Source organism: Phytophthora infestans, genomic scaffold, assembly GCF_000142945.1.
Source record: "Phytophthora infestans T30-4 supercont1.1 genomic scaffold, whole genome shotgun sequence".
NCBI classification, from domain to species: Eukaryota; Oomycota; class Peronosporomycetes; order Peronosporales; family Peronosporaceae; genus Phytophthora; species Phytophthora infestans.
Genome location: NW_003303758.1, coordinates 5,955,634 through 5,969,177, shown reverse-complemented (window position 1 = coordinate 5,969,177; position 13,544 = coordinate 5,955,634). Strand labels below are relative to the sequence as shown.

Genomic DNA, 13,544 nt, shown 5'->3' with positions numbered 1-13,544 from the left:
CCAAATGCGCATCCTGCAGCGCGCTGCGGAGAGCTATCATGAAAGTTCATCACGCGGCGTTGGTGGCGAACATGGAGCTGCACTGTCGCGACTCGGTGAATTCGTGCTGCGGACGGTAACGACATGGTGTACGGAAATGTAATGCTTACGACATTGCTTGCGTTATTTCCGACTTTGAATGCAGAATTGAAGTTGCTCAATCAATATTTGTAAAACTTTGACAAAAAGAAATTTGCGACTCTCGAGTTTGATTGCAGATTACTACGAAGTTGGACGCACAAAGGTGTAGTTCACAATTCACTCTGCCAGATCCTGCGAAAGAATAACCTAAATTCTGTAAAGCGCCTCGGCTGCAGTGGGTCGATCGGCAGGGTCCACTGCAACACAAGCATACCCCAGCTCTGCCAACGCGGGAGGACTCGCCTCCGAAAACTCCACGCGAGCTTCTCCTGCAGTGATTTTCTGCAGCAACGTGGCGGTTGTGTCCAAACTCCGCTGCTTGGTCTGTGCATAAGGCAACGTGTGCACATCCAGCTCTGACAGCACCACACCGAAAGAGAAAACGTCAGCTTTGACGTCGTATTTCTCGCCCAGCATCACCTCCGGCGCCATCCAGAGCGACGTCCCCACACCAGCTGTCATCGTTTGATCGATACGCTCATTCGAGATGCAGAAATCCGTCAACTTGGCTTCTCTTGACTGGTTTAACAGGATATTGCGGGACTTGAGATCTCGATGGATGCCTGGAGGCATACGCGAGCGGAGATAAGTGAGAGCATGACACACATGAAGCGCTATAGTCGCCTTCTCGCGATCGACTCCGACTGGGTGTTTAGTGGCCTCGTACTTGTTCAATAAAGACCGTAAGTCTCCTCCGTCCATGAGCTTAAGAACAACACAGATCCGAGAGTGAATCCCATGCAACACCGACAAAAGTGACGATACGCGGGTGATCCATGGACGAAGTTAGTTTGGCTTCGGTGAGGAAATCGGTGACGTGTTGAAGATTTCCTTTCGTGGAAGGGAGCAACATTTTTACAGCAACCTGCTGTCCATTGAAGACCGCAGAGTAAACTTCTCCATAGCCCCACGACTGAGGAGTTTCTTGACTTTCACCTTGTCCCGTGGGATCCTCTTGGCAGTGATGACATCATCGTTTCAGAGTCCCGTTTGTCCACTCATCGCAGCTTCAAGGGAAGTCAAGTCACCTGATGGCAACGTCGCAGTCCATTGACCTCCCTGCTTCCCCTTCGACCGGCGTCGGCACTTGTAGATAATAGCGACGATGACAAGCAGCAGAAGCACAACACAACCACAAGTGACCCCGATAATTGCTCCAGTAGTCAGACCCCCACCGTCGTCGGAGCTGTTGCTACTGCACCACCGAGTGTAGCCCGTGCCCTTATACAAATATGAGCTGTAGTCGAGTGGGACGCACTCTCCACTCTCCAGCGTAGTCTTAGGAGCAGCAACTGCACCGATATCCGTGGTGGTTGACGAGTCCGTGATCACTGAGCAGTCCGGCGTCGTGAAGAACTCAAGCTGCGCTGTGCCTTCCTCTGGCAGTGACGCAATGAAGAAGAACAATCCTTCATAATAGCTCTCCACTGCAACGTATCCTAATTCGCAAGACCCGGTCACTCGGTACCCGACGGCGTAATAAAAAGTAGTGCAGCTGGAATCCGTGTAGACGACTTGGATGACGTACTGGGAAGTACCGAAGCTCTCCTTCATTGTCTCGAGATATTCCGACGTGCATTCTGTTGTTCCATTGTCGAAGTTCCCGTCGGTGAAGCAGGTCCCCTCGGTACACGTATCAGCCTCGTGAGCTCGCACCGCGTTCGGTGTGTCGCTGCAGGAGTCGAGATTCGCGTAGAATTTGTCAATAGCGTACGCAGTTGCAATCGAAGGCGGCCAGATATTGGCTACCACTAGCAGCAGGGACGCTACTAGCTGGAAACGACCCATCTCGCCGTCGAAAGGTCCAATGCGCTAGTCTGGGCGAAATAAAAAATGAGGCCGCTCTGGTAGAACTTCTACCATAGCAGCCTCACTTTTTCTACTAGAAGCGGCTAGTCACCGACCCCACGCACAAATCACATGTGTGTCGATGGGTTCACAAGGCAATTGGTCAACTAGCGCGCCTCACCTATCCTGGATTTTCAGCGTTTCGATTCGTGTCGAGTTAATATTTGTGGAGTCCGTGGAAGCATGTGCGACGCTTGGGTACAGGAAGCATCCTACTCTTAAACGAGGCGTTGCGCAGCAAGCTGCCAGCAACAAACAGTAAGAGACGGCGATGGGTCGAATGAGGTTAATACCGTTGGAGATGCATGTACATGTACTCTGCGCGTGAAGGTATTTTTTTAGGCAGTCGTTATTGTCCAGGTTTCGCAGACATGGATATAGGTGTAGGTCTACTCAGATCCAGGTATTTCACATGTTTTAGCCCAATGATTTTGAGTTACCGGGATATATTACCATTCAAATAATTCGTAGATATCGGATACCTGAGAAAGACATACAGTAGTGTGCGCTACTTGGGCAAAAGTCAAAGTGAAAAATAAAAAACATTTTTCAGGTATCCGAGAATACTACTAGAATGATCAAAGGCAGCATGTAAATACAGGTATTTCCCAGGTAAATGCCAGGTATTATTGCTTACATCCCAGCGGCTTCAACCTCAACTACACGCAATGTTTAACCTTTAAAATGCTTTGCAAAATTCTCCGACGCAGCTTGGTAATACCAGCCTTGGTCACGTCACTTGGCGCCTCGGCTGATACAGACTTGCACAGCTGGAGACACACAAGCACACCACAACTGTCGCTATCATGCTGTAGAGGTCCATTGACAGTGATCTCATCGTACACGTCTGGATATACAGCAACGATTTCATCTGCGATGGTCTTCAAACGCTTTAAGTACATGGCGGAGCCCATACTGTCGTACCTTTTAAGTCTTCTTAGAGATCCCGTCGATCACTAAACATACCCAGTGGGCACCGATCAAGCTCATAGGCTGCCGACTCAGGGCTCTCCAATGCTAGGAGGTGTTCGTGGGCTCGCTGCGAATACGATGGGTATCGGTGGCTGTGCAATCGCGTCAGGGATCTTGGTTTAGCTCAACGCCGCTCACGACTGAACTGAGATCTGGTTAATCGTGCGAGACACTGTACGGAAGTCAGGAACGCTGGGATGCTTCGTGCAGCGGAAGACGCCATTACGGTTGGAAGAATCATATCGCATATGTGGATTGCGAGAGTGGGCTTTTCAACCTCGTACTTAACTACTTGGCTAATTAGGAACTCGTACTTATTCGAACGGAAATATATCCGAGCGCTCAGAAATGCTCTGAACAGTTGGAACGATCGGAACGATCAAAACTAGCGGTGTTCCAGTCTAGCACTACTGCAGCGAGCCTATACTAGGCTTGGTGAAGATGAAGCAAAGCGGCTGCAGAGCATGTCTCACTCACTCGACTCAACAATGGAAGGGAAAGAGCATGACCACGGCGAAGAAATGGTCCTTAATCTCGCCCGTTATTGCTTTTCCATTGCGCAAACCCGCGGTGCTGGCGGTTATATGATAGAGCGACTAAATTTGATGCTAGCAGATGGGTTGAAACTCTTCACGCGCATCGGACAGTTAGTGGACTGACCTGAATATACATTACGACGCTACCTTCGATTTAGCATATGCACTATCTCAGAATTTTTGAGTGCCCAAACGGTTACCGTATTCCTTATGTGATTGACGACAGTCAAATTCTTGATCTTTCTGCCAGCATAAAAGATACCTGCATAGAAAAACTATATTACATGTTCAAAATTGTATTGGTCGCCAAGCACATAAAGCGCGACGACACGAAATTTAAATTAATTTGATTGGCTGCCGGATTTGTCGCTAATGACCGAGCGTCGCCAATCACATAAGGAATACGATACATGTATTATGACACTCAGAAAATTTGAGTTTAAAACAAAAAAGTTAGATTTAAAAAAGGACGACCTTAGCGTCCAGGTTGTCCAGATTGAAAAAAATACTCAGAAATCTGATTCTCCATGGATAGTCCAGCTAGGGGGCCAGGTTTCGCCCAGATTTCCTTATAGAGAACGGAATCAGATTTGGTAATTTACATTCGGGAACTTAAATGACCAAATCAGGTATTTTCCAGGTATAAAACCTGGGATACTCATGTGTGCACGACTTAGGCTAAAGTGGAAATGATCGTAGGCAGTCGACGTCGGAACTCACCGCAACCAATCGTTTTCTTCACCGTTTACCCAGGTATTTTACAGGTTTTAAAACCTGGGTAAATCATGTGTGCGCTACTTAGAAAAATTATAGAGTGATGGCCGCTGCGGTGTGTCGGCGTTCACGCTCATGGTGGCGTACCACGAATGTACCATAATCGACTTCTGCACCATACAGTCATTGTCCAGGTTTTGCCCAAGAATTGACCATGTATTAAAATCGTTAGTGTTTGCATGCATGTTGCACTGACGGATATGCACGAATAACTAGCGCGGCCTCAACTTCATGACTGCGTGCAGCATCTCCCACCTCAGCTTCGTAATACCAGCTGGGGACACATCGCTGGGGAATTCGCTGCTCACGCAAGTCCAGAAAAACCGGCACACAAACACACCGCAGCTGTCACTGTCCGTTTGCACCGGCTCGGTTACTTCCAAAGCTTCGTAGGAATCGTCACGTAGAGGCCCAGTACGGATTTCTTCAGCCATCTTCTGCAACCGTTCCTTGTTTCTCTTACCGCCCATGCTGTCGTACATCTTGATAACCTTGGTGTCTCGGTCAACCACGAGGCATACCCAATGCGTGCCACCAAAATTGATAGGAAGAAGCACGAATTGGTGCGAGGCAACACTTTCGCCAACTTTGTCGAGCGTGCTTGTAGAGATACGACTTTTGGTGGCCTTTGGTTGGGTTCCATTCTTGGCATCTTTGGCTTTTTTGGGGGGCGGAATGACGACTGTACAATTGTTCTTGTACCGTGCGAGACAAACCGCAAAAGCACGCATGGCATTATCGTTTAGCCAAGCGGAATCTCGAAAGCAAAAGAGATTGTTGTACGTCAGGTCGAATCCGAACCCAACCAGCGGTGTATACGGCCAACACTCCAGTATCTTTCCCATTATAATACCCGCTGAAGCGGGGTCACTGACCGCGGGTTTAACAATGCTATTCAACCAGGTACAGCAAAGAACAGCATTGCGACAAGTATCTTGTAGCCCCCACAAGGATTTCATAGCTTCCAGTTGCTCTCTGGTGAGCTGACCAACTTTTTCAATTGACACCACGTAACTCTCAATGCTGCCCATTCGTTAACCGTCACTGTCCAACTTAATTTCTTCATCTAGCGCCAATCCGCCCCTTAACTTATCCAACGCATCATCAACAAGCGATTCGACTAGCCGGAATCGCACTCGATCTGGCACGTAATCTCCGTCGACGCGCCACTGAATTGACCTTTCCTCACCATTCTTGCTGACTGGAAAGGTAGTAAGGAAAGACCCAACTTCGCGAGCTCCAGGCATGATCATCCATAGAGTAGACACCACATCGCAGACGTCGTTATCTCTTAAAAGAGCGCGTAGTTTCATCCCGTTATCGTACTCTTTTAGTGCTAACGCCGCCTTCACTTTCATCGCCGTACGATTTAAATGAGGTCGCCCGGCCCTTCTGACCTTACCATTCAGCTTGATTTTTGGTGGTTGGGCTGCGGTCGTAGACATCTCTGTTGCTTGAGTCGCAGGACCAGCCACCTGAGTCGGCGGTACGTCGTCGGAATCATCCTTGGTAGCCGCATTCGCATCGCTAGCCTCAGTATCTTGCTGTTCTTCAGAATCCACTCCTGCTCCACTTTCACCTGCTCCTCCATCCGAGTTGTCATCATCATGTCTGTTGTCACCGTCTCGATTGGGGGCAGAATGCTCTGCCGTGGGTTGTTCATTCCTCAGATTGTACCACCATTGATCCAACTGCGACATCGCACTAGCGAAGGCATCGTCTTCAAACCTCGCAAGCTCACCACTGATGCGACTAAGTGCCTGCTGAGCACGTCTGTATTTCTTCGCTTCACTCAACCTTCCACCAGCAGCTTGTGAATGGGCTTTGTATATCTTAGCCACAAACGGTGCCGCCACCTCTGTCAACTCCTGTTGCGAGAGCCGGCTTTGACCAAACCACCTGCAAAACACATACCTGGTTAATACCTGATGAAAACATGGCCAATACCTGGACGCAAAGTCGACATTCCTTGGCGCAATTGTCAAGAACGGGATAATGAATGGGTTGCCACAGCGCTTTCGGTACATCATGGCGTGTCTGCAGGGAAGCTTCATGGTCTGAGCAAACTCACAGTCGCACAAGTAACCCTCTTTCTCGATAAGATACTCACGTTGACCACCGCTGACAGTGACAGTAGTGCCATTGTCGGTAAATGTGTAGTTGTTAGCAACAGCAGCATCCGTAGCAACATCGTATTGAGCCTTGATCGCTGCTGCCACCCAACGTGTTGTCATTCCCAGCGCTACATTCATTTCTTCTGAGTAGGACACGTCCCGTAAGGTGCCAGGCATCTTGACCTTGGACCGATAGTCTTCCTCTTTGCGTCGCTGGTAGTCCAAAAGCACCTTCAAACTAGCTCTCATTGTAAAGTGGCCTTTGAGATGCCGTTTGAGCTTACCAAATAGGCTCTCCAAGCGGTTGTTGGTGTGATTTCCGAAGTGAGGCAGATCAACGCGATACGCCATCACCCACATCTCGCAGCAGTCGTTCCAGTTTTTGTCAAAATACTTCCACAGATCGGTGCGATCATCTCGGCAAGCGAGGCTCTTAAACTCTTCACGGTGCATATGGTAGTCTTCCTCTGTCCTGGAGTAAGTCATGTTGGTGATGGCGTGTTTCATCTGCGCTAAAACATCCTCGTCGTAAGCTCCGTATGACTTAGATTTTCTGATCGTCTCATGCAACCACTTGATCACGTGAAAGTGGCAATACAGCACCCGAGCTTCGGGAAGCTTCTTGCGAACCACCTCGACTTTGCGCATGTCCTTGTCGACGATCACAATACGGACGAGCCGCCAGTGTTCGTTCGCACGATTGAAATCATCCAAGCACTTGGCCATATGCCAGTTGCCGTTCGTTTCGATTAACGAATACTGGACAGGCTGGCCTTGGCCAAACTGGTCCATACCAACTATCGTAAAAAGCTGGTAGTTGTACCTAGCCATACACAAAGTCTGGTCAAAACCTGGTCATACCTGGGGAAAATCTGTCCAATTACTACCATGCAACTTACGGATTGGTTTTGTGCGTACAGTCCATTTGAATCATCTCGGGGAAGTTGTCCAACATCGCACGCATATGCCCACTAGTGAAGGAAAGCACACCGGTATCTCCATGTGCACTTTCGTGCACCGAAGAAACATTTGCCGATGACTCTCTGTTGAAGTCCATAATCATCTCAGCCACGGCATCGTTATCAGACAACTCCACACCTGCGAATGCATCAAGTTAGAAGGGAAACAAGAAGACAAGACATGTAATCAAACCAAACATTTACCTTGCTTACGCAGCCGGCGAAGTAGATTGTGCACATCATCCATGGAGACTCGGTGCTTTGAGTTCTCTCGAATGTAGTTGTACACGCCTGTTGTCCCGGCTTCGGATTCAACCAGCAGCTCAATACCTGGCATCAAAGGTGAGTCCGCCGGAACCTGGCGAATACCTGGATAAGACCTGTAAATGTCTTCGGAGACTCGATGATTATGGGCGTACACTTCACGCTTCATCACAACGCCCCATTGACCGTCACTACGCTTGGTAGCTTGAGCCAGCATCTGAAACGGACAATCAATAGTACTCAGCTTGTGTGACGTCCGCTTTCCCGTTGATCTGTCACGTTCGGACCACCCATGCGTACAGATAAACTTGCGCTGATAAGGGTTCATCTCTGCAGGGACGAGAGGCAACTCTGAGTCAGGAAGCCCTTGGTACCTCACTTGGCGCCTAAGATCAGCATTCCTGCGGGCTACATTGATCACCTCTTTCACCACGATTTTTTGGCGCGTCGCCTCCATGTATTCCTTGAGAGACTGCTCCAGCGAGGCCCACGAATCATGATGCGCCTTAAATACAGGGACCTGAACCAGCTCTTCATCTTCGACATCGGAGACGGTTCTTTTCTTTCCTTGACGGCGCTTTCTCGTTGGTTCCGTCTCCACTTCATCTTCTTCCACTTCACCCTCTTCCCCTTCGCCCGAAGCGACCTTCTCCTCCTCTGCATCCTCTTCATCTTCCACCGAATCGTCCTCTTCATCGCCCGTAGCCTTCTTTGCTTCACGCGACGTGTCCACACCTCCCTGACCTTCCTCACCATCCTTTCCTTCATCTGCGACGTCTTCTGTTGCCTCCTCCACTCGCTCTTGAGCATTGCTGTCCTCTGCTACTTCAGTTGGACTAGGGCGAGATGTCTCCATGATTTCTCTGGCGTGTGCTCTGTCTGAGCGCGTACGCGCCGCACGCAAGAGAGCGAGGTTACACACGCTCTTGCTCTGCCATCTTTGCCTTGATCTGGACAGTCTTGTGCGTGCGTGCCATCCTCGGTGCGTGGGGGGGGGGGGCTGCCACGTGTCTCCCTAACTGGTGGCTAGGAATCAAAAGAAGAAAATGAGAGTAATTTAAACCGTAAAAACTCTACCTGGACAATACCTGAGTGATAAATCTGGACAAGAGGGGTGTCGTTTAAAAAATCTCTCGATGCTGTCGACGACTGTTTGTTTCTGGAATAATATGGAATAAGAATTTTCTTCGTCCAGAAATATATTCCAGCTGAATAGCGAAGGACCGCGTTATTCCACTGGAATAAAGTATTGGAATATCGATCGGTAATGTATCCGTCATTTATTCAGATTTTATCCAGAAAATCGCTATTTCAAAACTTGCGTTACTAATACCCCTGGGCAGGAGCCAAGTAGAGTGCTAAAGCTGCGCAATAATTTTTTCTCGTGTCGATCCTCCGGTGTGTTGCTATCGCTGCTTGATGTATCCACGCCAAATGATGCCATCCATAGCATTTAGGGGGTCATGTGGTGCAGCGTCGAATTTGCAACACCTACTTGAGTGCGCGTATTTATCCCTTTACCACGATAGATTACCAATACCATTGTGTATGCTATCCACACCTAATCCAACCGCACACAAGACCAGTTCGAGCACGTCGTATGTTCCGACACAAGGCGCTCGAGTCGATTATCGACCATCGCCATCGCAGTCTCGATTTGCCACTCACCCGCTATCCCGTTGCCGCGGTTCCTGTTTCTATCGAGCGTTGACACTCGCTCCAGTAGTTCAAACTGGAAGACTCGCGCTTTCTGGTAAATATGTACTCGATTTCCTCTTCTTACCTTGGAGATCAATGCGGGGGCACTCCGTACGCGATCAACATTGCTCGGGACGACAGTTGCTCCATCGAGACGTGCTCTCCCACTAGCAACACTTCTAGCGCCGACATGAGGACCATCGAATGCGCTACAGACTACATACAGGCCACGCGAGACAAGTTCGGTAGTTCCCCATATATTATCGAGCTGGTTTATGGAAACGAAAACTGCTCCGACTTCAGAACGGGTTACGGGTACCCTGCCTCGGGGACGTGTGCCGGAGGTTACACTGCGAATGACAGCTACTACGTGATTGCCAGTCTCAGGAAAGACGGCTCTGCTTCACTTGAACTCTTTCCCGATCGCTCGTGTTTATCCGAGTCGCTGTACTTGGTTGAAAGCGGAGACAAAGAAGCAGTCATAACGCACGAGTGTGACGCCAATTGGTTCAGATGGTACAGCAGCAGCGACGGCGGAGATGCCAGTGGAAGCATGTTAACATCAGGTTCAACATTAGAATACAACTCCAGTACCGCTCTAAGCAACGGTGACATCCTTGGGATTGTTCTAGGTAGTTTTGTCTTCTTGACCGTGCTCCTCGCGGCGGTTTTTTTTCGACAGCGACAAAAATTAAAGTTGGACGCCTCCACCATCCAAAGTATGAGTGTAGTTAGTGCTGCGTCTCTCGAGGCAGCCATTCATGGACAGACCGGGCTTTGGAACGACGATATCATCACAGCCAAGAGGATACCGAGAGACAAAGTGCAGACGGAGAAACTGATCAGCCGAGGCTCGTTTGGTGAAGTGTACGCTGGGGTTTTCAATGGCCATCAAGTGGCCGTCAAGATGCTGCTTTCTGCCTCTAGAGACAACATCACATTGGTCAGCGAGTTCTTAGCTGAAGCCAAGATGACTGCGACGATGGATCATCCGCATATCGTGTCTTTTGTTAATGTCGCATGGGATTCCCTCACTGATCTCTGTGTGGTACTTGAGTACATGGATGGAGGGGAACTACGCTCGTTACTTAACACCTACCTAGAGTCGAAAACCCCCGTAGGTTTTGACCGAGAGAAGGCAACCATTGCTCTTCAAGTGTGCCACTCACTCACTTACTTGCACTCTTTGATGCCACCAGTTATCCATAGAGACCTCAAGTCTCGCAACATTCTTCTGGATAGCAGAATGAAGGCGAAACTGTCCGACTTTGGAATCTCTCGCGAGCGTCTTGACCGCACAATGACTGCGGGTGTGGGGGCTTCACTGTGGATGGCACCTGAAGTCATGCTGGGCGAGCATTACGACGACAAGGCCGATATGTTTTCCTTTGGTGTGGTGTTATCGGAGCTTGACGTCCATTCACTGCCGTACGCTCGTGTCAAGAAGGAGAATTTGGACTCAAATGGTCGGGAAATGATAGACTCAATTCTGTTACAGAAGGTGGCGCTGGGGGCTTTGCAAGTCGAATTTTCCAATCCAAAACCGAGATCGATTGGAGAAGAGAGCGCGTAATAATCACAGATAAAAATGGTCATTTCACAGAGGGTGCGTCAATTTCACAGATCGTATGTAACCTTCACAGGACATGCCTCCTTTTCACAGACCGAGGATCCCATCTGCCTCAAGGGAATTTGTTACTTAACTTCATTAACAAAACAAAAACTAAACTAGTAATAAAAAGGAAGTCACAATCCAACATTCACCGCAGTGTTATACGTACATACCGATAATCGAGATAGCGCCGCTGTTCGTGGTGTGTGCTGCTTTCACCTGCGGTTGCCTCCTGCGCCTTGCCAAAGGTGCGGGACTGTCAGCAAGGGCACCGCTAAGTCTTCGCCAACCAGTAGAAGACATTCGACCTCTAGGACGTCGCATGCGAAGACCAGACGGTGTAGTTTTGCAGAATGTTCGTTGTCTTCCGCCGCCATATCCGATTTGCAACCGCGTGTTATCACTAACCAATCTGAGATACATGCTCCGGAGTGTTCCAAGTTTGCAATACAATCGATTCGGAACCTACTGACAGCAAGAAAACGCTATACTACCTAGATACATCGGTATTCAAATATGAGGCCGATTTAGATCCTTGGGTATTACGAAGTAATTAATAAATGCGTATAACGACTATTTATAAAAAAATATGTTTTGTGTGTCGTTACGAAACGATTATTTATAAAGTCTTTGTATTCTCCATTAGCTAAAGAAACAAATGAAGTACGAGTGGAACTTTGTAAGCTCCTATGAAAACGAAGTGCAGCTAGAAGATTATCTCGACGCGCAGAAGACATGGTGTAAGAGCAAGAGTCAGCTGGAGATATGCAGTGTTTGTGAATACAATCTCGACATTCACTTTATGCGCTATCGGCTTTTCATTTGCTCCGACGAAACTTGCAAGCTGTTAGGGTCGTGTAAGTGGGTCTTGAAAGCTCTGCAGTGTCAGACCACCGATAAAATCAGTGTTTTTTAAAATTCACACCACTTGTCAGTCTCACCTGCATATCGAAAGCCCGGGGATCTGAATTGCGCAATGAAGAGATACATAAGGAGCCAGGCCGAGATCGGATTGAAGCCGGCCGCAATAATGCACAAAATGGCTGTTGATTTGGGGCTGCCGCAGACCAATCCTAAAACACTTCTACCAAAAGTACAGTGTATGCAACTACAGAAACAAAAGTAAAGTGGACAATGATTTCGTCGATGTGATGGTTGCAAACGCTGTTAAACATCGTTTTCGAGATGGCTGCAGCAAAACCACACCATTTACATTTGGATTTTCGTTTGATAGCAATGGAGAAGCTCTAATTGGTAGAGGAACTGAAGATAGCCCTCTAGTTGTTGGGATTTCGACCAAATCACTGGTCAAGAGACTCGGTCGAGCATCTGAATTTATTTTTCACGTGGATGCCACTTTCAAACTTAACTAGAGGTTTTCCGGTTATAGTTATGGGTTTATCAGATATGTGGAGACAATTTCACCCTGTGGCTTTCCTTTTAGTCTCCGATCTAAAGAGTCCCCAATGGACTCGAGCAATTCGGGTATTGCTGGATTTGTATTACGACATTTCATCACAGAGTGTATCGTTTGGATTCGTGATGATGGATGCAGATAATGCTCAACGAAATGCATTTGAAAGTGTGGCTGGTGCTATTCTCGCTTCCGATAAGCAGCCAACGTACTTGATGTGTTTCTTTCACGTGATGTCAAATGTTAGAAAACATACCGTGGGGTTCTCGGAGGCAAACAAGAGAACTGTATACAGACATGTATACCAAATTCACTACGCGCGAACCTTGGTGGATAAACAGAGTCGCATCGGCGATGCTCTGGAATCATGGAAGGTTAACACCGACTTGCAGTCATTATCCGAGTTTTTTTCGGCTCAGTGGCTGGAGGGGCGCTACAGTAAATGGCAGTGTGTGGAAACTCCGACTGGAATGGCAAAAACTAACAACCCGTGTGAAAACTTCAATCGTCAATTGAAAAACACTCATTCTATGCGCAGATTACTTCATTTGAACCCTCTTTTCATGGAGTTACTTAAAGTGAGCCAGGCAAGATCAATTTTGACAGCTACTTTTGCGACATCGACACGGGCAGCACCCCACATTATTAGAGACTTCAGAAAATTAAAGAAAGAGCGGCTTTTAACCATTACTAGTTCAGCTCGCATGAAAATTGCTTTTCTTCTGGAATCGGGGCACAGTATGGGAGAATTTCGTGTTCAACAACTAAAAGGATCTCCTACAGACCCTCAAAAAAAGAAAACAACTGAAGAAGAGATTGAAACCACAACTGACCACGAACTTGAAGCTGAAGAACAGTCTACTCTGGGGTGGATTGTGACAGCTGAGAGCGGACTTTGCGATTGTAGAACTATGTTAAAACTGGGCTCATGTGTTCATCTCATGGCTGTTAAAGACACACTAGGTATTTCGCTCGAAGAAAGATCCGCCCATAGATAAACCTTTCCGGATAAGAGACCCCACAAAAAACGAGGACGCCCAAAAGACGTTGGTCACGCTTTAAGTCTTTCTTAAAAAAACAGTAAAACACCATACGTCTTTGAATCTTTTGAAATTTAAGATGTTGCCAGGCTTTTAAAAGAAGTGAGCTATGAAATCACCATTCCATGCGCTT

At 48.0% G+C, this 13,544-nt stretch overlaps 1 protein-coding gene and 1 pseudogene across 1 annotated transcript; one reads left to right on the top strand and one right to left on the bottom strand.

Moving 5' to 3' along the window:
• Positions 1-327: 327 nt before the first annotated feature.
• On the bottom strand, positions 328-1,968 carry PITG_01015 (annotated as a pseudogene; the record flags this gene model as incomplete).
• Positions 1,969-10,252: 8,284 nt separating this feature from the next.
• PITG_01013 (protein kinase) lies at positions 10,253-10,823 on the top strand (the record flags this gene model as incomplete). The annotated part of the gene is made up of 3 exons (XM_002909496.1): positions 10,253-10,501; positions 10,565-10,671; positions 10,718-10,823. The coding sequence occupies 3 exons, from the start codon at positions 10,253-10,255 to the stop codon at positions 10,821-10,823; spliced, it is 462 nt and encodes a 153-aa protein (XP_002909542.1).
• Positions 10,824-13,544: the final 2,721 nt, after the last annotated feature.